General features: G+C 34.9%; 1 protein-coding gene across 4 annotated transcripts in view; it reads right to left on the bottom strand.

The window, feature by feature from the left end:
• The window catches only part of pns (DENN domain containing pinstripe), a 284,119-nt gene that overhangs the window by 86,551 nt on the left and 170,020 nt on the right, over positions 1 to 27,548 (bottom strand). For all 4 annotated transcript variants that reach the window (XM_081751956.1, XM_081751957.1, XM_081751955.1 and 1 more), the window contains exons 2-4: positions 22,771 to 22,880; positions 15,097 to 15,267; positions 5,477 to 5,712 (exon numbers count right to left, since the gene is read on the bottom strand). In XM_081751956.1, coding sequence (XP_081608082.1) covers positions 5,477 to 5,712; positions 15,097 to 15,267; positions 22,771 to 22,880 — 517 coding nt within the window. The remainder of the gene's footprint in view (positions 1 to 5,476; positions 5,713 to 15,096; positions 15,268 to 22,770; positions 22,881 to 27,548) is intronic.

The raw sequence follows: 27,548 nt of genomic DNA, 5'->3' as shown, positions 1-27,548 counted from the left end.
TTCCACGTAAAGCTGTAGATTCACATTTCATACAGCCTCAGTGCTGAAAAGAACGATAAACTCTGATCCAACCAACTAATTCTGTACCACTGAAAAGCTCTTTAGAGAGTTCTCCCTTCCTAAAATTTTAGGTTACAATTCTACTATACTATTACAAAAATGCTTGCAGAAAGTTTTGGGGTTTTCGCGAGGCGTTGCAGAAAGATGAAACACATTCTGCTTTGGGAAACTAATTTCAGGATAGTACGAAGCTGTATCTTTGGAAGTTGGGATAACAGTGAAATATAGGGTAATTAAAGTATTCTATATCTTTTATAATGAAATAGTAGAACTAATGTTTCCAAAAATTTTCTATTTATTAATGCTGGTCTTGCTCTCCAACCTTTCAGCTCGTCTGCAAATTGCCTATACGCTAGCGACATCTTTTGGCACCAGGTAGGAGGCAGTGCCGATAGGGAGAACTATTAAAATTATTAGGAATTAGCGTAAATGACAGACTGAGGTTTCATGTGTTTATAATTGGTATTAAGAATATCTCAGTATTTTCACCTGGATGTTTACGCAACCCGTAACTCTTAAATGTTTTGAAGTTTGCATATTAGTGTTGCTCACAGACTGGGATGTTTTTGTATTATAAATAGAATATGTATATATCCGTTGTTCTAAAAATGGTGCTCACGGACTACAAAGCATTATTCTACAAGTCAAAATACAGCGAAAAATATAAATAATTGTATACCTTTCGGGTCCTAGTCGGGAGACATGAATTGCACTATGTGGTACCGTCGTCGCAGCTCAGAGAAGATCTATCAATATATCAAATAGTTACATCGATTCTTTCCAAATGGTAGTTAAAGTCAACAGACATTGCCGATAGCATCACTTAGCGTTACAATTGGTGTTACTACTTAATCGATTCGAGGAGCAATGCTAATGGTTCTAAGTTAATCTGCGACGTTGCTATATTGTGAAATTTTGATTCCCCATAGTGGCTGAAAAAGGTCCAGTATATATATATATATATATATATATATCCGGTCGTTTTATAGTGAAAACGAGACATTCACCATCTATATCGTTGGTATACAGATGGAAAGCAAACTAAAATTATTTGTATACACAACTTTCATGAAAGCTATTTGCAATCAACTTGATCACATGATTATCTGTACAATTGAATAATACGCAAATTTTATAAATTTTGAATGTTGTATCAAAAGACATAACTGTTCTGTGTTTCGACTACATTATTTTGCAATAATTTTAAATTTCTTGAAAATTGTGCATGCATAAAAATCTCATTTATTTTTTTTTTCCTTTTTGAAATCTATAGACTAATGGGCCATTCCATCGTCACGGGCAGGACATTTACACTACATTTTTGATGCTTTAAAGTTGCATATTTCTAAAAATACAACATAAATTCTGCTAATTGTATGATACATGAGCAGCACAGACTTAGGAGTATATGTAGCTGATGTTTTCAGTATTTTTTTCTGTTTAGAGTAGAAAATATTAATTCCTAAACGTCTGTCACGGGTGGGGACAAAAAAGAGAACTGACTTTCGACACACCAAGTGAATGTTACAAAACTCTGTGAATTCTTAGCTCAAAATGTTTTTATTTAACCGGAAATGTATAAATGATGAAATTTTTTACCAAACTTCACTTAAGAGAAATTTGCCAAATATTTATATTAATAAAAAAACTGAACTTTACTGTGTCACGGGCGGGACACATGGTTGTCACGGGCAGGACACCGTGTGAATCAACACACAAAATCTCAATAAGAATGATTTGAAAACTGAAATAAAATCGAAAATAAGTCAATTTCTGCTGTTCTGTTATATCATTGTACACAAACAACTCTATTTACTTTACTTGGGGCTCGCTTTTATCACATAAAATAAAACTATATAGTACACTTATTTCTAACTACCTACACTTTAGGAAATGGTTTTATTTGCCCATTTACACCCACCTTGTAGGGAACTTCGTACAAAACACTGTCTAATGGTATATGAAATAGGTGCTGGTATCCAGTGCCCGTGCCGTGGAAAATCAGCGCCCGGGGCGAGAGTATACGACGGCGCCCCCGTAAATATGAGTGAGGTCGACAGACCAGTCGCAAAGCGTCACATGGCTGGCGCCATACGTAAGAAAATTTTCAAAAATAAACCCTGCTTTTCCTTGATTTTGAGCACTATTTAATACTTTTTCCTTCCATTTTTATATATCTTTTATTTTGTTCTCCTGAATTTTGCGCCCCTATACTTTGACGCCCGGGGCCGACGCCCCGCTCGCCCCTTTTTCCCAACGCCACGGCACTGCTGGTATCACAGGTATTATTTGATTGAAATGCATGTAAGACACATCTTCAACAGTCTTGATTTTTTACCGCAATCGCTTACGGTCTTCATACGAATTTCCTTGACTTCTTCGTCCTCTTTCACTGGGCTATGTGCGATAGTTGCACGTATATGCTTTCTTTTTCTGTCCACTAGAGAAAAATTCCATTAACAAAAATGTTCCATGTGTTATATCTTCAACAGCTTGCCTAACACAAGCCTTGTTAACATGCAAACCTATGTCGTCGCTCAATATAGCTTCATGGCTTTCGGAATCATCATTTTCAGAATCTGAATAAAAGTCTGTTAGGAATTTAAAAATTTTACACGGATGAAGCTCTGATTTAAAAGTTCGACGAACTACTCAATTTTCGCTATCAAATTGCAGGAAAAAAAAAGTGTTTTGATTGGAGAAATTCAATTGATAAGAGCATTTTCCCGCATTTTATTCAAAGCGTCTTTTTTTTATTTTAATTTCTGCTGATGATAGTAGTAAAACAGATATATTTTCAAACGAAGAGCTTAAAGCTGCTACGAAATCAACAGCACATTCTACAATTACTTTCTTTTGTTTCACAAAGTTCTATACTGGCCTTCTTGTACGTACTCCAATCCCATCCACTTCTCCCTTGAAATGAACAAAAAGGTGACGCTAATGTTAATATTTATATGACACTTATTTTACGTTAAAACATCATACTGACAGTAATAGATAATCCTCTATTTAAGTAAATAATGTTCATGCTTAGAAAACTTTATTTTAGTACACATGGAATCATTTTCTATGATGAATAACGAATGTACACAAACTTTCTCACCAATGACATGCCCACTGTCACGGGCAGGACATGTTTTCAAATTGAAATAAATCGAAATATATTATTAGCATTAGTCCAAAATTTGGTAAATGTGAAGTACACATGCAAATTGTTACTTCTACTAAGTATGAACCACATTCTCAAATTTAGTAGTTCAGTACAATAACTTTTGGTAGTTTTCTGTCACGGGCAGGACACTCAAGTTGACGTTTATATCTTTAATGATATTATAAACAATTTTTATCCTGTAAACACTTTTTCAACTGCAGCTTGTAGCAAAGAAAAGCATCTTGAATAGCTCGAAGTTACTTTAGCCAAACATGCACAAATTACCGTAAAATGTTGCCGATAACAAGAATAAAAAAAATCCTCGCAGCTGACATGTTACAAACTCACAACTTAGATTTAAAATTTTACGTGAATTCTAAGTATAAATAAGTTTTTCTTTGTGGAAAAATAAATTTCATTCTATTTACTTCATATATATGTAAAAATGCATTGGTTTTGACAGTTTTCGAAAATTTGGGTTCAGGCTCACTTTCGCGTGGAATGGCCCTAATAATTTTGTAACATCTATTATGAATAGCAAAAGCAGAATTTACTGATTTTAATGAATTTCTACTGTCACAATAAAATGGTATTTGAAATTATATATATATATATATATATATATATATATATATATATATATATATATATATATATATATATATATTATTTCTTAAACAGCACTGATTCAGTTTTATATGACAATTTGACTTTCTCAAACAGCTATAGAGTACCCACTAAGATGTGAGAGTGCCTAGATAGGTAATTGAACATTGTAGTCAATTTTGTCTTACATTTTTTTTTTTTATTTGTGGCTTACGTTAGGTTAAGTCATAATTTTTTTATTTAATAAATTATTCACTTTTTCATACAAAAAATAACTACATATTTATTTCACGAAGAAATTCTTCAAATATTCTTATTACTTTTATAAATACGATTATATCAATAACATAATCGTAGGCCACATATTTTGCAAAACAGAAAGAAATGTTTTTATTGAAGAACTGTTCCGCTATTTTAGATTTGATCAGGAAAAAACAATAAGCAAAAGAGAACTGCAATTCGAAACCGTAAGAAATGATTGACTGTCTGTATTTGCTGAATCATTAACATTTCAGATAATTTGGAATACGATACTGATCTGAAATAAAACGACATGCAAAAATCAACTAGTAAATGCACATCCTCTTTAAGATATATTTTACAGAAAATTTTGAAATAACCAAGATATCTCTGTTTCACATTGCTTATTAGAGTAGTTGAACTGATCGAAAACATACTGCAAAATTCATATAAATATTACAGAATTTATATGTTGTACTATTACGAAATATGCAGGTAACCGGTATTAGGTTTGAAAGCGAGAGGCTGTAAATTTCCTTACACGAACATTATGTTCACTACGTAAATATCAGGAAAAATTACTGTAAATGTATTTTTCATATTCGAAGAATAGTATACTGTCAACACCACCAATAATTAGCAACCATTAAAATGCAATCAAGTAACTTCTTAATATCAATGCTTATATTGTTCTACTCTTACCGCTAAAGATGGATTATGCATAGAACACTCGGTCACTTAAGTTTCTCTCATCATAATGTGTAAATTGTCAAATATTAGGCAATAACTAATGCATAAAACCAGGAAACACTTCTTTAACACGTTCATATATTTATTTATATAGAAGTCGAAGCTTAAATTGAAAAATTTCAATTTTTGCACATACCGTTAAAATTTGTGTCCGATCCATTTAAAATCTGCTAAAGTAGTCCGTAATCCTAAAAGCAATCTTTACTAATTCTGGTGCTAATGGGGCTACAACTGAATAAACAAGGGAACGCCCACCGCAACATATGGAATATAGTTAAGTAAATAATTTCATATTTCATTTAATTCGAGAGGTTTATTTAGCTGTTATAAATAACAACTAGTTATGAAATTATACAAATAATACTTTCAAGATAGGGAAAATTGATTAGCCTGCAAAAAAATTGGTAAATTAAATCTAAATGAATTCGAATTGATTGTATTCCTTCTTTTGCCATGATATTAAAAACATGACGTCATCATAACATAGGGAAAAAGTAAAAATTATTTTAAATGATATAAAGCTAAATAGTAAAAACAATTGTGGGAAAACGAATAACCATGAGGTTAACCACAAACTTTATGCTAATATTAAAAGTCGGGCTATATGCTGCATTTGCAAGGTTTCTATTTGAATCGAAGCATATTTACTTTTATGTATATACTAACCTGTATAACCCTGTAAGGAATTTCTTTGTTGCATGCACAAATGGAAGCTGACATATAAGGGCGATGCTTTTCGTAACATATAAAGTGTCTTTGGCAACATCGTAATAGCTCTGAGCTGCTCCCGTGTGATGAGTGGAAAGCTTGAAATGTCTTGGAAGAGATCTGGTCCCATGGTCTGCCTTTGGGATGAGTTGGTGGCGTGTGTGACTACTGGAGAGCTCTGTTAAATGCATTGCCTGCGAAAGATAGATGCAGTATATAAGTAACCTCGAACAACGCTCACCAACATACAACATACACAGATATGGAAGTATGAGGGTCAATAAATTTTCACTGTACAAATGGATGGTTCCAATTACAATACACAATATTGTAAATATAAAATACATTATTGCACTAGAATTTCTCAAAATAGAGCCTCGCAAACATTTTCACCTTTATCTACATTAATTGGAAAACAGAAATTACAGTGGAAATAATTAATTACTTTTTTTTTTAATTGGTATCGAAAATGATTACAAAAAAGACAATTTTTTAAATTTGACCACATTCACAAATTCTTTAGGTAACAATACTAAACGAACAAACTTTATGAGTAGCAGATTTTTCTAACTACCTAGATTTATAATCTTTAATTTAGAAGAGGTAATCATATTTAAAGAAATCGGGATCAACTGGAGAGACTGACGACTCATCTACAACCTATACATAGGGCAACGAGTGAAGAACAGCTTGAATGAAGGAGAAACCAATAGTGTGCAAGGATGTAGTACGTTGCCCCAATTATTCGGCATCTACAGTGAATGTTTAATGAAGGGAGCATTAATGGGAATTGTAGATTTCAAGATTGGAGGGCAGATTATTAACAAGATCAGGTATGCAGATGATACGATTATTATAGTTAGAACCAAAGAAAGACTACAGGAGATGATTGACAAAATAATAGACACTGGGAAACTATATGGAATGGAAATAGACATCGAAAAATCGTAAGTCAAAAGTTTATCTCAAAAAGAACTGGAAGAGGTCAATAATTTAAAGTATTTTTAGCACAGTATAAGTTCAATGATCTGAACTTTAACCATCCAGATGGATATCAGGAAGAAATAAATTTTCAAAAAATAAAGTAAGATTAATTAGTTAAATAAATAAATAAAAAATGAAAACTATACATTCGTAAAAAACATACAATTTCCTTGAAATTTCTATGCAAACACCCCTAAAATTTAACTAGAATAAATTAACCGCTTTGCTAGGTTAAATTAAGAAAAACTAGTAACATATTCCGTTAGTCAGTCACTTTTTACCATCACTAAAACGCTCTCTGGTATCGGTTATTTTCGATGATTTTTATATACCCTTCTTCCCTCCCTATGTTGTGGGGCACGGCATTGTTCATCTCAGCGGCTCCGAAAACTGAATTCGATACTGATAGTCATTTTGATTATACATATATCCCTCTCTCCCCACAATTTTTGCGGGGCTGAATTTGGATTTAAATGGCATCAGAAGCATCACTGTTCATGTCAGCGATCTCAAAAACTATACATTCGACACTAATATCGGCCATTCTCGATCATTTATAAATGTCTTTCCCCTCCTTTAAGTTACATCTTCAAAGTGATATGATAAAAATCATCTCATGTTCGAACTTCATCTAGGATGAAAATTTGATCGAAATCGGTCCGGTGGTTCAAGAGTTATTAAGTTTTATTTATTTTTATATATCACTCCCTCCAACCTCCTCCCCTAAGTTCTATCGTCAAAGTGAATAGATAAATATCATTCCAGGCCTGAACCTCATCTATGTTGAAAGTTTGATCGAGATCGGTCAGATGGTTCAAGAGTGATGTCACATACAGTTACTTCCATTTTTATTTTTTTACATATATCTCCGCCCCCTCCCCCTCCCGTACGTTGCACCGTCAGAGTTAAATGATAAAGATTATCCCAAGCCCAAACGTTATCTATGTTGAAAAGTTGATCGAGATCGGGTGGGTGGTTCAAGAGTTATTAAGTTTTATTTATTTTTATAGATTTCTCCTCTCCCCTAAGTTCTACAGTTAAAGTGATATGATAGAAACCACCTCAGGTCCGAACCTCATCTACGTTGAAATTTTTTTTAAAGATCGGTCGGTTGGTTTAAGCGTGATGAAGTCAACAAACAATCACTTTTATTTACTTTTTATACATATATTTATCTCCCACTCCCCTTCGTTGCACTGTAAAAGTGAAGTGAAGGAAACATCCCAGGACCGAACGTTATCTATGTTGAAAGTTTGATCGAGATCGGTCGGGTGGTTCAAGAGTTGTTAAGTTTCATTCATTTTCATATATTTTTCCTCCTTCCTTCCCCCTCCCCTAAGATCTACTATCAAAATGAAATGATTAAAACAACTTTTGAGGTTTGAACTTCATATATATGTTGAAAATTTGATTGAGATCGATTGGGTGGTTCAAAAGTTATTAATTCATAGTTACTTTTATATTTATATTTATTGATTTTGGTATATCTCCACTCTACCCCCTCCCCTAAGTTGCTCCGTCAAAATGAAATGATAAAAATCATGCCAGTCCCGAACCTCATCTACACTGAAAATTTGATCAAGATCGGTCGGGTGGTTCAAGAGTTAAGTTTTTTTTTTCTGCCCCTCCCCTAAGTTCTACCGTCAAAGTAAATAGCTAAAAACACTCCCAGGCCAGAATCGCATCTACGTTGAAAATTTGATCGAGATCGGACATTAAGAGTCACAAACATAGTTACTTTCAATTTTATAATATAGATTGGAATTTTCTGCACTTTTAAAATTTTAGTTGGGTGAAAGTAATCTTATTAAATCGGTGACATCATGAGAAAAATTTCATATGGTTATTAATCAAGACGACTAGCTTGCTCAACTGACCTGGACAATCTTTGACAAGAAAGCAATACTAAAAATGTGTTGAATTTTATCCTTTTATATCATAAATATGTTTCATTCTGTAATCTTACCCACAGATGTGAGTAATTAGAAGATAACATACTACTTTATCAGCTTTAATCTCTTGCACCACTTCCTACAGCTTGCAAATATTCTGACAGTGTACTTATAATTTCTTTCCTCATCCGATAAACAGCTATGAGAATTCCCTTTTTATGTCCAACAATAAATAATGACGCAGAACAAATAATAATAATAATATAAAGAACTATAGATAGGGGAATCGATAATAGAATATAAGCAGGACGAAAAATTGGACGTAAATATCTTGAAGTCTTTATCGTAAGATCCCAGATAACTAAAGAGCAGTGTATAAGACAACAGTCAGATTGATTTTTTTTTTTTTTTTTTTTTTTTTTTTTTTTTTTTTTTTTTTGGTGCGAGCCCTAGTTGATCATCTGAAGGGCAGTGCGTGAGACAGCGTCAAACAGATCAGTAATGATGTATGACATTAGAAATAGTATCCTTGAATACAATAAACTTAAAACAGAAATGAGAATACTAAGTTGGATGTGTGGAACAATCAACGAGGGTAGAATCACGAATGATTGAATAAGAAGTATAGTACGCGACAAAACATAACCAATTTTTTCCTCGAAGGTTAAGATCTAAGGGTTTACTTGTCCCTACCATAAATTCTTCATTGTAACTAGATTAGGGCGTTGCCGCTCCAACCCAGGTAGAACTGTATAAAGCTTTCAGTATGGCTAACCCCATTACGGTTATCATAGTGCCATCGTACAGCGTTTGTTCCGTCTGGCATCTATAGCTTTTACAGCGTGATTGAAGAACGTGTATTTCGGTAGCTAGGCTTTGCAATCAGCCCACATCATGTGACAACATATGAAAGCTATTTTATTCTACTTTGTTCAGCTTAAAACACAAACTACTTTGATCTTAATTATGTCGGAAGTATGTAAAAGTTATCGAATAGAGCAAATCTTCCTTACTCCCGATCCAAGCCTTTGCATTATGTTTTTTCATAAATGACGTAAAGACAATGCTCTATATAGAAGAGGGGGAGTATGTGGGGTATACTTTCTTAGAGCACTGCATAAAGGAATAGCAACACAGTTTAAAAAGCAAGATCTTCATATCTCGAATATTTTCAGTGCGTAACTGATGCTTGTTGTATTGCGACATTGAGCAGGCACAGCCCCTCATGGACCGTAGCTTCAGGAAGTCAGTTTAGTACTTATCTATATTTCCTAGGTAATTTTCTCACTATTTCAATATGCATAATTATTATTTTATTACCAACGTCCTAGCCATACTGGAATATCACTCCCCATGAGATCAGCAAAGTCAAGCAGTCCTAGGTCTGGTCAAAGTAAATATAGGTATGACTATTCGTACTCACCAGACGGTGTTGGCGCTGCGGGATCCACCCAGCGTCGTGAGGACAACTGGAAGCTACTTGAAAGAAAAAAGTAGCGAACTGTAGTCCAGGAAGCAAGCATTAACGGCGACGGTAGCCGATCTGCTGACAACACATCATCCCACAGGAATGAGTGCCATAAGTCCAGGCCTTCTAAGGGCTGTTGCGCCAGGAATTTAGTTATCATTAAGCCTATTATTATTGCTATAATAATAATATTAGTAATAGGCTTAATAAAGATACTGCCTGTTTGTTTGCTCTGCTCGTAAGTACATTATTTCTAACTTTATGGTATAGTTAGGCCAATAATTGATCAGTTTCTTTCTAATGTGATTCATCACATTACTGGATGATAAAAACTGGACAAACTACAAATTAGGATACTACACAGGAAATTAATAATGATAGCTTTATTACACAGATATTAACCTGCATACATTCAAAATATGAGGATCTAGGTACTTAATAGAATGCTTTCTAATCACTTCTTTTTTAAAGAAAAAGTTTTAAATTGTCATTATAGACAGATGGCCTGTCGAATAATAATAATAATAATAATAATAATAATAATAATAATAATAATAATAATAATAATAATAATAATAATAATATTTTCCCCTGCAAAATCATTATCAAATTATATTCTTACAAGAAGGCAGCTATAGATATGCGACAATCATTTTGGACATGAGTGTACATTACGTCTACAGTATTTTTGGAATGGTTGCGATGGTAGTGCCACAAGAAATTTTTAGGAACTTACTCAGTTTAGAACTACCAGGTTGTTCAATAAGTTTTGTCATTTGATACGAAACACACTAGTGTGTGGGATGACACACCTGTGATTAGTCAATGTACTCTTCCTGAACTGCAATACACTCGTTCCAGAACTCCTGACTTGAGACTCGGGAAGACTATTGAAATACGCGTCCACGGCTGCTATGAGCTCAGCATTCGATGCAAATTATTTCCACGCATGATTTTTTTGAGATGTGAGAAGAGCCAGAAGTCTGAGCAAGCTAAATCATGCAAATAGGTCGATGTTGCTCCAATTTGTACTTTAGTTCACTGATTTTGGCGATGATTTTTTGAGCTGTGTGACAAGGTGGGTTGTCGTGATGGTAAAGGATTTTCCCCCATGGAATCCAGGTCGTTTCTCACGATATTTGATATCCAGCTGGTCCAAACGGTTGCAATAATAGTCTGCGATGATTGTTTTACCTGTTTGCAGGTAATCCATGAACAAAATCCCTTTTGCATCCCAAAACACCGATGCTAACACCTTTTTCACCGATTTCTTGAACCTCACTCGCTTCGGATCCGAATACCGGGTTTACACCATTCCTTAGACTCTAGTTTTGATCCAGGATCATGGTGATAGACCCAAGTCTCATCCATTGTGATGAAATAAAATCCTTTTTATCCTTTCGAAAACGCTCCAAATGTTGCTGCGAAAGGTGCATTAGCATGTGTTTTTGTTCCATTGTTAGCGAATGCGGCACCCATTTTGCACACAGTTTTTTGAAACCCAAAACATCAGTCAAAGTATGACTTACACTGCCTAATCAGAAGTCTAGGTCTTCTACTAAATCTCTCTCAGTGATTTGACGATCTTCCAAAACCATATCCTGTATCTTTGTTACGTGGTGTTGACGTACTTTGTGGACGTCCTTCACGTGGATCGTCTTCAAGACTTGTGCGACCACGTTTGAATTCAGCAACCCATCTGCCCTCGGTGATGAGAAAGAGTACTTATACACTTTCACCAATCGTTCATGGATTTGTTTTGGAGCTACACCTTCCAAAACTAGGAATTTTATTACTGTACGATGTTCAATTTTCTCCATTGTAAAAAAAAAAAAAAAAAAATAAATAAAAATAAACTAAAATAAAATAAAAAATAAAATAATAATAATAATAACTGTTACACGCCCAATTTGACCAGCTCTAACGATACGAATATTCATCACAAAGTCGTGCCATCTGTAGGATCGTACCACGACGAACCTACTAGCACTATCTTATATCGCAAGACAAAACTTATTGAACAAGCTGGTAGTGCACCTAGATGATTTTTAGCACTTCTGCAATTTAGAACTAGTGCATCTACATGACTTTTAGGATTTCTACCGTTTAGAATTTGTGCACCTAATTGATTTTTAAGACTTCTGCACTTAAGAATAGTGCGTGAGAGATTTAATGCACGTTACGTCTTGGGTAATTTAGAACTTGCACGTTTTAGGGCAATTGCAGCGTCCCCAAAGAAGCGACCCATATAAAAAATGGAACAACTGATAGAATATTATCATTAAGATCACGTTCAAATAACTAATATTTATGCAGTATGAGAAATTTTCATTCAAAAACTTACCATTTACTAAATGGGTGATCGTTTTGGTGCATACGCTGATACAGATATTTATTATTCTAATTTCAATAAATTTTCTCGATAATTCTATGTTGTTTGATATCTTCCTTGCATTTTTACGATACACAACACCATCCTAGTTACTACACTAACTCAGCAAATGCAGTTTGGATACAATAGATCTTTTACCGATTTTGAATGTATGGTTTCCTCTGAACGCGCATGCGCTATAGACTTCCCAAAAGTGCTTATGATTCTACATTTAGTTACACATTGGTAACTCCACACATATTCTTTGCAAAAATATCACTTTATGTAAAATATATAAATGAAAGTCAACTTAATTGTGATCGCAAAACGGGAAAACAGCTGAACTATTTAAAATGAATTTTTGAATAGATTTATGACTAGAGACCAGATGTTAGGCAAAATGCCTATTCTTTAATATTAAAGATATGATCAAAAGTATCGTTTTAAAGTTTATATGGAAGGTTATAGTTTCGATCTAAGCCAATTCTTTTTATTTTGCCTATTTCGACCTTTACTGCCTAAATAATTGCTTTAGTGCTTAATGTTGCCTATTCTAGGGATTTTCTTCAAAATAAGCATTCATTGGGAAAATATGTAATTTATATAACATAAATAATACATATATAAGCATATTAGGTGCTTGTAAACACAAGCACGTGGTACGTTACAATATATATACAGGGTGAACTTCGAGGATGTGTACATACTTCGGGAGGTGATTAATGATATCAAAAGAAGACAAAAAAGTTCTCTTGTATTTTGTCGAATTCCGTGTCATGTACGAGTGACAGTGGTGCCAATTTGGAATCGAAAATCGAATCCTGACAATTCGAACGGAACCATGCGCACGTAATTCGAGAGGTGATTCGTCACATGAAAAGAAGACAAAAAGTCCTCTTGAATGTCACGAATCACCTTCCGAAGTATGCGCATGCCTTTATGTCTCATTCCAATGGTTAGGATTTGATTTTCGATTCCAAGTTGGCCTCCTGTCACTCGTACACGAGGCGGAATTCCACAACATGCAAGAGGACTTTTTGTCTTCTTTTGATGTCAGGAATCACCTTTCGAAGTATGTGCACATCTTTCAGGTTCACCCTGTATATATGGAATGCATAACAAGCTTTGTTTTTATATATACAATAAAAGAAGATATTAACAAACAAGCGTTTTTATATTCTTTGAACATTATCTATGACTTGAATCTATCTTTTAGTGGTATTGAGTATTTATCTTCATAATTTCGAGATACAGTTTAGTGCCTACTTTACTGCCTATTATTTAAATTTTTAGTGCCTATTTGCCTGCCTATTTTCCAGGTTTTCAGTGCCTAAACATCCGGTCTCTATTTCGAACTGGGCTTTTATGATGTCAATTTGGTTAAAGTGTATATATTAAGGGGTACGTGGAGAGTCAAAATTTGTGACAAAATTGAGTACCTCACGAGCCCGTCCAATCAGCCGAAACTTAGTACATAAACTCCTAATTATAGGCGAAATGTGTCCCTAAGTTTTGCAAAATTTTGTTTTTAAGGGAAAAGAAGCCAATTCGTATATTGCTCTTTGACACAATGACAGTGACGTTGTCTGTTGTTTGTGATCGCATCATGGGAAAATGGCTGAGACGTTTGACATGAATTCTAGAACTACTTACTACCTACCTCAAGCTTGGTTTTAATATGTCAGGGATAGAGGTGGATAAGGGCTTTCAAACTGTCTGCCAAAAATAGAATACGTTTCTATCATTACACTTTCGCTGAAATGCACATTCTAAAAAGAATTAGATTTAAATATTTTCCATAAACTTATTCTGTCCATGTGAGGAACAGACACTTCAGTTAGTATATTATATACACAAATATGGAACGAAAGAATTTTTTCCTTCAAAACTGGAAACAGAAAATTAGATGCGTCTTATACGTCAGCAAATATAGTATATACTATGTAGGTATTACAATGAAATTCAAAAAGTAAGGAAGTTCGACTAGACTGTATTCACTGCAGGTCTCCAGCTTGTCACCGCTGTGCTACTTGGGTTAGTCCGCACTATAGTCAATGCAGCGGCACGGTACGCTAGAGATTCGGACTCAATTCACGGCCCAATTACACCTGTTCACTCTCAATTTCGTTGAATTTACATCTACAGAGAATACAGTGTAAGAGAAATTGGTTGTTCCCTTTTTAATATTTAAATATGAACGAAATACTCAATTTTTACGTGCGTTATGAATACCTTCCACGGTCAGGGAATTTTACGTGGTAGACCAGACTCCTCGCCAATAGTTGACCGAATACAGCAATTTATCGGGCATTACATTTGTCTGAACTTTCAGATCTTTATTTATGAAGTCGTAAAAATATAAGAGAACTCGTAGGATCACAGGTTCTACCAAGTTCGAAAAAAAAAAAGTTTTCCTTTATGAAAAAAAAAAAAAAAAAACAATCTCAGATGAATCTGTACTTGAAACAAAAATATAAGGAAATGTTTCCGTGAAGTTGTAAATGAAAAGGATGAGAACAGAATTTAAGTAAGGAAATTTTTCTGTTAAGTTGTAAATGAAAAGGATGAGAACAGAATTTAAGTCAGTCTAATGAAGTTTAAGTTTAAAATTGGCTACATTACATATGAGACACTATTAAGTTTAGAGTACTTAGAAATCTATCTTTATTCTCCCATAACATCTAAGAATGACACCGTACAGTATTTTCTTCCATACCTTATGCGTACAATTCAGAATACACAATTCTATATATATAACTGAATCAAATTACTATTTCACTTAACACAGAAAGTAAAAATAAGAACGAAAACCTTCAAAAAATATTTTATTGCTTGAATTACTTTTAAATATTTATAGACTTACCTGTAGTGTTTGCATAGCAGTGCAAATTTTTCTATTTTTAACTTCTTCATAAAATGTGTAGCTAAAACCGTACGTTCTAGTTCCATCTTCTTTAGTAATAATAAATGAATGAAAATGAGGTTCTAAAGAATGCTTTTGCGTATGAAATTGTAATCCATGCGGTAGACAAAGCTGTAAGAAAAAAGAAAATGAGTTATCAAATTTTTAAGTAACATGAAAAAGAAAGTTATTGTATTATTAATACTTAAAATAAATTTTCACCAAGCACTGCTATGGTCTTGATTTTGCTGGAGACAACTTAGTATTCTTAATGTTTTACTAATATTTGCTAGGTTTAAATAATAATAAAAAGCCAAACCTTGATTCGAATTCAGTGCGTTGATACTTATGCCAGTGGCAGTAAACTAATTAGGTTACTACTGTAAAATGGGGCGACTTTGGGTATTACGTGGCATAACCGAATTTTTCCTCTCTTTCAACTTCGCATTGGCCTGTATAGTATCTTCCTTTTATGTGCAACTGTATAACTACAAAGTGTGATTTAGTGCGTGTTGGATGCTGTATTGAGTATTTCTATTGCTGTATTATAAAGGTGTATTGACTTTTTAAACACCCATTGAAGGTACGAATATTTCTACTACGAATTTGTTTCTTGTTTACTAATTACAGATAATATAATCTGTGGAAAGTTTCAGTTTGAGATTACGATAATTAAGTTCTGGAGGTTTTTATTTGTTGTAGAATGCCCTTTTTTTTCCCATTGTAGAATGTCAAAGAAACAATCACTGGTCTTCTAGTTTTCTCTGCAAATGGCGAACTTTATTTTCAATTGTTCCTTTCTGATATGTTAGACCGTCATGTGATGTCATAGAAACTATGTCAAAGGACGGTGTTTGCGAAGATCGGAAGTGACCCTTTTCATGAGTATATCATAAATAGTTTAGACAAATGGCTATTAATTCCATATGCATTACCACCTAAGGCAACACACATTCTTCAACATGTAGATGTTAAAGTATCTTCAAACACTTAAAGATAGAATGAAAGAAGAAATCTTGTCAGTTCAAAGACTCAAATAACTGTGTTACGGAATCTAACTTCTGTTTACCTTTGTCTACAGTAGTAAACAGTTCTCTTCCAATTCTATCACAAATGGTGTTAGGAAATGTTTACTTTCAACTCAAATGCTGTGGACTATTGTAAATATATTGAAAACAGATTAGAAAGAAGAAGTTTGGAAAAAGATTGCACTCGGTTGACATTAATTCAGAACTCTTTAATTCAGATACGTCAGAAATTTTATGTTTGAGATAAACTTGAAAAAATATGGTGTAAACGTTGAAACAGTGTGAAATGTTATTAAGGAGGAAGCTGCGCTACATGGTTTCACTGGGAAAATGGGAAATGTATGGATTTTTAGGAAATGAACACAATGAAATGAAAACAAACGTTGAAGCTCAACCTTGCTCATTTGTGAGATTTCCTTATCAGATGGATCTTACTGAAATATCGGTTCATGATATAATCATACACCTAGGCACTTACGGTGGTTTGAAAGATGGTACATCACGTGAAGTTCCAAGCTCCGATTTTGATTTGAGAATACATTAATAACGTAGTATCTTACGAAGTGTTCGCCAAGTATGACCGTTAAAAGAAATGCTCCCGGAAAAAAGCTACGAAATAGTTGAGAAAGGTGCGAAAAAGTACCCCTTTGTAAGCATTTTCTAGCACCAACATGCTAGGAAGAATGTTCTGATCAATAGTCTGAATAGAATCTGTAGCGACAGTGAAGCAGTCTGCCTATTTGTCATAATAACTACCAATTCCTTACATCCTTATTAAAGGAGAACAAGTCACTTCTTTCCTTGTCTCTAGGTAAACTTAGAATGCTGGATTGGCTACCAAATCTAAGCACATCTGCGTTGCGCACATATATATTTCTTTGCTGCGCTCTTCTTCCTATACTCTAGCAAGTAAATTCCATGTTAAAAATTACAAAAAAAAAAGGTATGGATATTTATATATAAGGTAACTAAGAAAGTTCTTTCGCGTTTTCAGCCACCACCTTCGAACATCGATATGTCACCTAACACGTCTTTGGAAGATCAAAAATAGTTCCCATCAGCATCGACGACCTTCTGCCAACGTTCTGGAAGGCCACGGATTCCATCGCGGTAGAACTTGGTGAGTCGTGAAGCGAAGAAAGTACCAAGTGCATTTTGCACCTCTACTAGGGATTTGAACTAGCGTCCTCTAAGGTGATTGCCCAAGGAATGGAACAGGTGAAAATGTCCGAGAGTATGGCGGACGCAACAGTGTTTCCCATCCAAGGTGTACAATGGTGTCCTGGGTCATCCTAGCCACCTGGGGCTTAGCGTTGTTCTGTAACAGGAGGACCCTTTTTCGATTCTGAAGTGCTGGCTCCAGAGTTCTGAGTTTTTCTTGAACACAGCTCAACTGCTGACAGGACACAGTTACACTGATGCTTTGACCTGCTAATAGCAGTTCTCGATGCACGATGCCTCAAGCAGTCCACCAAACGAGACACATACAGATGTCTGCTCACGCTGCCTACTGGCCTGGAGTCAAATCATGTGGGACCCATCGACCCAACTTGTAGTGCTTTCGAAGTTGATGGAGGTGCTGCCGAATGGTTTCTTCACTCACACTGAACTGTAGTCCTAGTTCCTCACATGTCTGTCCACTGTTCGCCTCAATTGCTGCCTCGAGATCTTCATTTTGTGCGTACATGTGTTGTTTTTCGGCACGTGGTACTCTTCGAGTGTTTCGTCACCGTCCTTGAACTTAATAAACCACTGCTGCGCTGTCCTCGTAGTCACGATACCCTCACAAAAGACCTGGCATATCTTCCGCCCCGCTGCAGCGGTGTTTGACCCCAGTTTGAACTCATACAGCATCACGCCCATATGACGCTCTGTGGAGGTCCCATGTTCGCTCTGTCCTTACGCAAGTTCACGGCGTAACTGAACTGCCACAACCAGGTAGTATGTTGGATATACCAACACCAACAACTGACCTTCGTCTTATCTCCATTTACATTCAACTCACGGTGTGAGGGCCAATAGAACACAGACCTCCACAAAAAAGCGACAGAACTTTCTTGGTTACCTCCACAGACTGCTATATTACAAGAATGACAATATTATTTACCCTCTGGATAAGTACAGATATCTGAAGTCAGGCGTTCATGCTATTTATATGTTACACAAATGATAATAAAATTTAATTGATAATAGGGAAATTGGCACTACATTTACATTTTGATATGTTGATACTCAGTTATTCACCTAATATTCGTATGAAAATTACTATATACATTAATCTGCACTTCACAACAGGTACGTTTACGAGGTGCTGCCCAAAATATCCGTTTTTTGTTGGTTTTTTTTTAAACCGAGCAAACCAGTAGCAGTAGAAGTCTCGAGTATTAGCAACTGCACCACAACGTTGCGTCATCTTTGGTGCATTCAGTTGTAACTTGTAGCTGTGCATGTCAAGAAGTGTTCCAGTACTTCTGCGATTTGTCAAATGGCTGACGTTAAGGAGTAACGGACTTGCATCAAGTTCTGTGTCAAATAAGTTGAAGAAAACTGCAGCCGAAGCCCACTGCAGGCTGAAAGAGACTTTTGGTGAGAGTACACTGAGTCAAGCAAGAACATTTGAGTGATTCACGCGTTTCAAAGAAGGCCGCGAATCTGTGGAAGATGACAAACATTCTGGTCGACAGTCAACATGTACAACACCGGAAATGATCATGAATATGCGTGATGTGATTCGCAAAGACAGAAGGCAGACAACTCACGATGTTTGTAACGAATTTCGACTGTCGTACGGTACATTCTATCTAATGAACTCAACATGAGACGAATTGCAGCAAAGTTTATCTCTCGCCTTCTAAGCATTGACCAAAATCATCTCGGATTCAGGTTCAGACGTGTACTGAGCTGCAACAAAGAGTTCGAGAGTGTCCAAACTTCTTATCCAGAGACATTACAGGTGATGATATTACACATTTTTATTTATTTATTTAGTCTTATTTTACATGGCGAAGTTAAGGCTCCTGCCTTGTCTCCCACTTGACTATGCAATACAATAGTATCATAATTAGTAATACAATAATAATAATAAAATATATAAAACACTCCCAATCATACGTACGTACACACACACACACACACACACACATATATATATATATATATATATATATATATATATATATATATATATATATATATATATATATATATATATATATATATATATATATATATCACATCACATGCACACATAGATTACTTAGATTACTTCAAATAACCACATAATATAATCACATACATTTAGCGAACAAAAGAAAGAAAAAGGTAGGAAGTATAAAAACCAGCATTTTTTTTTTTTTCAGATATTAGTAAGCCTCTGCTTAGTAGACTTATGGAGGATCTCCTCAACCGACTTCTTGAATAGGTTGATTGACTGAGATTGTCTTGTGTTGGATGGAAGGTCATTCCACGCACGGATAGTGGATGCAAGGAACGCATTCGAGTAGAATTTTGACGAATGTGGGGGAAGAGAAAGTAGTTTATTTACACCTGTAGTTTATTTACACCTGATCTTGTATTGCGGTCGTGGTGAGCAGTTAGTGGTTGCAATCGTTGAAATAAGTAGAAGGTTGTTGAAAGCACAAAGTCTTAAAGAAAAGTCAGAAGGTCCAGCTTTCTGTAATATGGAGTTAAATGATTTGATCGTTTGAGATTATAGGAAAACCGTATAGGCATTTTGGATACGTTGCAAACGGTACGCTAATTCTTCATTTAAGTCTGATAGAGCTACATCACAATATTCAAGGTGAGGGAATATTAGAGATTTTACAAGTAGTAGCTTTGTTTCAGTGGAGAATTTTATTTAGTCTATTAAGTGAATGCAAAGACCAGAACGCTTTCTTACATACAGGGTTAATGTGAGGTTTCCACTCAAGGAATTGATCTATTATTACACCAAGATTTGTAACAGTTTCAGAAAATGGAATAATTGTTCCATTTATCTCTACTGTTGGTATATTCGAACGGTGCATTTGTATAAGTCGTTTAGAGGAGACACAAATGCACTTCGATTTAAGTGGATTTATGGTTAACCCATTTTCAATTGACCATAAGTAAATGCGGTGCAAATCGTCATTCATTAGTTGAATTGAATTGTCTAAGTTTTCGGGTTGACCTTAGATATATATTTGAAAATCATCTGCGTATAGGTGATACTTACAGTATTGTAAGACAGAAGAAAGGTCGTTAATGTGCAAACAGAAAAGGAGAGGGCCAAGGACACTTCCTTGAGGGATGCCGTGAGTGAGATTCCGCAGTGCAGAAGTATCGGCTACGGTTACAAACTGCTTCCGTCCCTGTAGATAATTTTTGACCCATTTCTGAGCACCATTGAAGAAGTTAAATTTCGTCGCCAATTTATGGAAGAGAATTTTATGTATAATTGATTGAAAAGCTTTAGAAAAATCTAGTAGAGCAAGAACAGTTACTTGCTTTCTATCCATTGCTAGTCTAATGTCGTCAAACAGCTGTAGCAGTACTATCTTACTTTCTGAAACCTGATTGAAACGGATTTAAAAAAATTGTATTTCATTAGATGGGTTCGTATTTGATCACACTAACAATGTATTCTAATACATTTGGTCTATGGTTATGACCCGGAAATACAGCAGCAATCATCACAATGAAAGACGCCGTCCTCTTCAAAGCCAAAAAGCTTGTGAAGTTTGCTGTTTCGATATTCGAGGAATTGTGCATAAGGAATTTGTTCCACCTGGTCAGAATGTCAACGGGAAGTTTTACTGCGAGGTTTCGAAGAGACTGACTGTGAGGGGAAAATGTTCGGCGCAAACGGCCAGAAGTGTAGCAAACGAAAGACTAGTTGCTGCGCACCCGCGCACAACTCACTCGTTATGAGGAAATTCCTGGCTAAAAACAACATGGCAACGGTCTCCCACCTACTTCTGTGACCTAGCCCCGTGCAACTTCTATCTGTTCACGAAGACGAAACTCGCGTTGAAACGGCGACATTTGACATCACTCACGACATCCAAGTGGAATCGCAACGGATCCTTAACACCTTCACCTTGCGGACCTCCAGGAGTGCTTCCAAAAACGGGAACAACGCTGGGATCGTTGCATACATGCCGCAGGGGACTACTTTGAAAGTGATGGAGGATATTAGGACGTAAGTATAGCTTTCTGATTTTTACAATGACATTCTCGGATATTTTGGGTAGCTCCTCGTAGATGTAGCAGGATCATTTATTACATTTATTATTGATAACCATAACACAAGACACTTTACTGAGTGATTTGTAATGTTGTCTAACTTTGCTTGTACATGAATCTTAAACATGATATTTGCACAGCAGTATGATACAAAACTTAAGATTTTTAAACTTTGTTCCAACAAAGATATAGTGTCAATTATTTTTAAAATCAGTTTTCAAAACATTGTAGCTTGTGAAGAAAGCAACTCTCTGTGTTTTAAGCCTGAGATAATTCCTTCTTGGGGTGACATGACTTCGAACATTCAAAATTTGTCAATTTCGATGTCAACTGTTTAGGTGGATTTGGACTATTTTGTATACAAATTTCATTAAATATGTACTGGACATAAGATAGGCTGTTATTTTCTGAAAAATGTTTTTGTTTCATCAACTTAGGGTTCAAAATGTCTAAATAATGTAAGTTAACGCAAATCCCTGCAAACACAAGAATCAGTGTGTGTTATCAAACAAAAATGGCTGCCACCAGAGTTGGGAAAAAGGAATCAACAAACAAAGACAAAAAAAGATTTAAAACATGACCAAAAAACCTTCATTGGCACTTGACCCATTGAAAAACGTTCAATCAGGCTGGAATTCGGCTAATTGCACACAGTCCTACTGGATGGTACTGCATCCTTAAAAGTCAAAGGAAATCGATCGATGCACTGTTCCGGTATTAAACTACATAATAATAATAATAATAAACCACTGCCCAAAGGTGTTCGTGGAAAACTTCAATCTCTCACACAAAACTACTTGAAACAGCTGTAAAACAAACAAATAGGCTTGAACAAATAAAGACAGTTTAAACATAGAAAGGTCTGTTCTTCCGTATTTTATAATACCGAAATACTATTCCCACTATAAGTACGAGTTTGCAGAAACTTTTTCAGCAGTCTTAGTGTGACTGTGACCGTCATTCAATACAGTATTCAGGTACTCAATGTCTGTAGTGTACGGATATACCAAGAAATGTTGTGAAGCTCCCCTCCTCCAGTATCTGAATGAAACGCATTCAATAATTTTATTAATTTCTCTTTTTATTCCATATAGTGTCAAGAGTAACCAGCGCTCCACCAAACAATGATTTGCTATGTGTCTATGACTTAGTTGCAGATATGTACATAAACATAATCTAATATAGCATCATAGCAATGCATGAGAGGAATTCAATGTTTAATAAATTTATAACAGTACCACAATGAAATATCACAAGCACTAACAGTTTTTTTTTCTATTGTACTATTCTAAGATTCAAGTTTCTTGTAGTGAAGCACTGAATGTAACAGTTAGAAGATTTAATAAAAGTAAATAACTTTTCTACTAATATATCTACTTACCATACAAACAGCATTTTTATCAAATGGATTCCACGGAACATTTTCTGGATAATGACCTAAAACTTTCGGTTTGTACGACCGCTCCAGTGGAGTACATTGTAAACTATCTCCTGTAAAAGATAAAGAGAACACAATCAGTATACATCGATATCCATTTATTGTGTAGTCTTAAAATAGCTATGGGCTTCAAACAGACGATAAATACGAATTGGAATTTATGTAAATTTAGGTAAGAGTAGTTAGAAAATTCGGTTCAAACTAAACTTCATACTAAATGACACTGTATGTAGTGAAACATGCATAATGTTCGCAGATAAAAATGTTAAACACAACTTATTTATAGCAGGGACGCGATACCTCAGTGCTAGAGCGCTCAAATGTGGTGCGTGGGGACCCTGGTTCGATATTATGTCACAAACGTATCCTGCCGGTTTCATCTGCGTACTAATTATTTCTACGTCAAATCACATTATGGCGTCTATATATGTTCCACTTTAGAGAATCCATTCGTTTCTACGGGAGTAATTTATATTATCACCGATGTTACCGGTTAGTTAGTTGCACACACGCAACTAGAAGGATCGAATCCAATCCAAAAATTCGCAGACCTCCGAACCTATGAATTATTATTGCATTTTATTTTTTTTTCTTAAATCCTGTTTAGGGTTGACAGGAGAAAATTATATGAAAACATAGGAATGTTAGCTACACTACCTCGTATGCGTTAATTGAAAAGAAAAAGACAGGAAATCATACCGGAGTATATGTTGTACTACTTCGGGAAGCCTGAAGTCCACTATCAGTGTTCAGTACGTTGCCTTGAAAAGATTAATTTGGTATGGCAAAAAAAGCCAAATGAAATATGTTCCAAATCAGACTGACCAAACTGAGTCAGCTGTATTAATGGAAATACACAATACGACTGGTATATACTGTATTCGTAGGAAGAAATTCCATGAACCTTACTATACTACCTCTTAACCGGATAGAATAGATTATTTAATGTTTCATTGTAACACAAATGAGACATTCATTTTAAAGTTTGCATTGTTTTATAGGTAGCTACGTTATTACATTACATTTTCCTTCTTTACTTTTAACATTTTTCTTAATTTGCGTTTACTTAAGTGACTTAGCACTTATAGTCCCACGTTTCTGAATTAATATTAGAAGTAAAATTAAATAATGCTATTCGCAGAAAAAAAAAAAAATATCCGATGAAGGAACATTGAAAGCAGTATGAAGTGTCTTAAAATATAAAAAGAAATAATTGTAAACTGTATTGTTATATCTAACGCAATTTTTCCATATATACTGTTTGTAGTTTCTTTTCATAAATCTTTTACATGTATTCCTATTTTTACAGGAAACTACAATTAAACACAAACACTGAGCTTGTGTATAGATAGTCAAACATTAGTGAAGTTGCAGAGGGCCAGTAGATATCGCATATGCTCGTAGTAAACTAATAGGACGTCATACTAAAGGCCTGACTAGTGAAGGGAACATATGTTAATCGAACTTTTTAGTATACCACTAATCACGCTTCAGAATGTCTCTGCATAAGGCCCATAGTGTTCAGTGAATGCTAATTCTAGGAACGTTGAAATGATAGACAAAAATCAAGTGTCGCTGAAAGCAATTGTAATTGTCGGGAAAATAATTACTAGTAAATTTCTCTGAAATCTAAATAACCGTTTTTGCGAAGATTAGGCAGAACAGGGATTCTCGTTCTGTATAAAGATACAAACAAAAATGTGCTACGAAGTGCTGGAAGGTCGTTAGGAAAAGACACCCTCAACTGTTACCTCCTGATTTTTGACACAACACAGCATTTTTAGGCGTAATGGCTCCTTTCCCCTCATGGTATACAGGTGAGATAACTACGTTTGCCCACATATACAGAATTGATATTATATATATGTGTGTGTTTACAAGTATACCATACAACTGTGCATTTATATAATGAATACCGAAGTAATAATTCAGAAGTACGGTAACTTTTATTGATTTGGCCGTGGATAACTGACAATCTGACTAACGGCTAATTTACTATCAAGGTAGTTAATAGTTTACTATTTGTTTTACCAGTATGAAAAAAAATCTCTGAGTTACCTTCCATAAAATCTTGTGACCGATCTAGACCAACAATTTTCAGCTTTTGATGATGATTTAGAGATACACTATAATTAATCAAATGTCAAACTGTTACAATGTTCACCTCTGTTACTTGATTGACCTTATCAAGTGGAATTATAGACGTTTATTCAAACAGTAAAAAGGAGCAGTATAAATGCCTCATTTTACACATTTCAATTCCCTGAATTTTAATCAAATAAAGTACTATTTGTGCATAAAGTACATCTTCCCACCTTTTTGATTGAGATACAAAAGGCATTCACAACCAAGTTACGCTTCAATCCCGTGAGAAAACATGAGTTTGATTAACACTATACAAATATGTTTACTCGCTCTTCGACATAACACGCGATACTGGAAACAATACATTTCTTTGTGAAGTTTCTTCTGTTTATATTATTCACATGAATGCCATCAACTAAGTGAAATCTTTGTACACCTGTTTCAATATTTCCATTTTAACGCCGTCGCCTTTAAGCGACAAATTAAGCAGAATAATGACTCAGTGGCCTCGGAAGTCAACTGTGCAATTATATTTTTCATGTAATCGCCCAACCGAAAATAAACACGGATAAGAAAATAAACACTCAACTTACTATGGATGAACACCCTTGGAAACTTATACTTTTAGAATACGTATTCTTAACTCGCACTTTCAGGCATTTTTACTTTTTTCAAATTTTAATCATATAGATTCGCTTGTGGCAGATTCCAAAACTTCTTAAAACTTGTATTTCTGGAAAGACTAGCTGTAGTATTCGGCGCTGCACGGGAAGAAACAGGCTTGTGGAAACGGTTGAAAAGCTCGTGAGATGTTCTAGTTTTGATAATATCTTTATTTCCTGAAGATGTATGTTTTTAATGAAAGTCGCACGATGTTATTTAGTCCTGTTAAAATTCGAATAATTCATTATTCGAATGTTCGAATTATGGATAATTCAAATGTTCGTTATTCGAATAACGAATAATACTTGGATACTCGAATAGCGGAGAGATGGCTCAGTGGTAGAGTGCTTACTTTCGTGCGTGGGGTCCCTGTGGACAACACTGTACCTGTGAATTATCTCGGGACACTCCCGTTTCCTCCCACATTCTCATTTCATTAATTCTTCCATCATTTACTTACTTTAACCATAGTCTCCCTTAGCATAAAGGAAATAATCATGGGGCTAATCAAGTTTTAACTATGTTCCAAAATTAACTTCAAACTGTCTAGTATTTTTCCTTTAACTATGATTGAGGAAAAAAAGTGAAACTTGTTCCTCCTCCTTTAGAAATGGAATTTTTGAAATCCCAAACAGGCGGATTATTAACGAAGTCAAACTGGTAAAAACTGAAGTTTTTTTTCGCCTCAAACTGAAAGAAGAAAACCTGCTTAATGTACTCACTGTTGTATATAACAAGTAATACATTAGAAAACCTTTAATCCCTTAGTTACAGGAGATAAACCAGTGTGACTTCCTTCACAGTTTCGTCTGCGTAATTTGAGGGACTCGTGAGATTTTCTATTCTTGTTTTACGTAGGAATTTATTTGTACTTGTTTTACGTATATTTGGAATCGCCCTTCCCTTTCTTTTCTCAGGAAAAGTATTGTTAATAAAAGTGGCATGGTAAAAACTGGCTCGAGCCAGGCGCTATGTTCCAAAATTAATTTCAAACGGTTTGGCCTTTGACCCAATTGATGTTATTTTTATACATTAAGAGTATATATATATATATATATATATATATATATATATATTTCATTCTCATTACAAGAAGAATTTTCTAAAACGTTGGACACCATTTACTTTTAATAGGGAGTTGATACACACCTAGTTTCATATTCCTGACGTGCAAGGCTCGTGAGATCATATATTTTGGGCACAAATTTTAAACTCCTCCTCCTTTCCCTTAGGATACACATTAAAACATCTAAATAGCCTACGGTTTCTTCGATATAGTGACCTAGAAGTACACCTAGCTAACAAGTTTTTGAAGAGCAGGTATAGGAAATAAATAATTAAATGGCATAGGAAATAAATAATTACATGGCAAGTCTTTATGCTTATCCCAACACTATTCATAAACTGAGTAAATCGCAACTCTTAAAAAAAAAAAAAAAAAAATGTAATACATTTAGAAAATATGAGCTATGGCAACAATTGCAAAGTGCCAGTTAGAATCTTAAAACATGCGGTGAAAATTAGGAGTGATGCCAAATTGAAAGATCGAATAATGGGCGTTTGGTGCACATTAGAAGCAGAGATAAGGGACTTACACACATAGTAAGTATAAACAATTAATATGCCTGTAACTTTTCCTCAAATGGGCGTATCTTAAAACTAACTTAACCATTGTCTTCCTGATGATATTCTAGCCCGAAATTATGTATCGCATTACCCTATTCCCATTTCAAAAACTTGACAATTTAAAATGGCGGATTTTAAGATGGCTGCCGTCAAGGTCATACCTAGCATACGACTTCCCCCTAGGCCTTACATGTATCTACATGGTTGTTTTTTCATTAACACTCCGTTTACAAAGGGTAGTAAGGGACTTCTGCAGTAATCTCTAATAACCACATCACAACTCTTACAAATTATAGAAAAATAGAAAACATGCACCATGGCAAAAATTTCTGTCATAACAAATAATA

Source organism: Thermobia domestica, chromosome 3 (assembly GCF_964235325.1).
Source record: "Thermobia domestica chromosome 3, izTheDome1.hap1.1, whole genome shotgun sequence".
Taxonomy (NCBI): domain Eukaryota; kingdom Metazoa; phylum Arthropoda; class Insecta; order Zygentoma; family Lepismatidae; genus Thermobia; species Thermobia domestica.
Note: the sequence above shows the minus strand (reverse complement) of the source record. Positions and strands in the feature narration are given on the sequence as shown.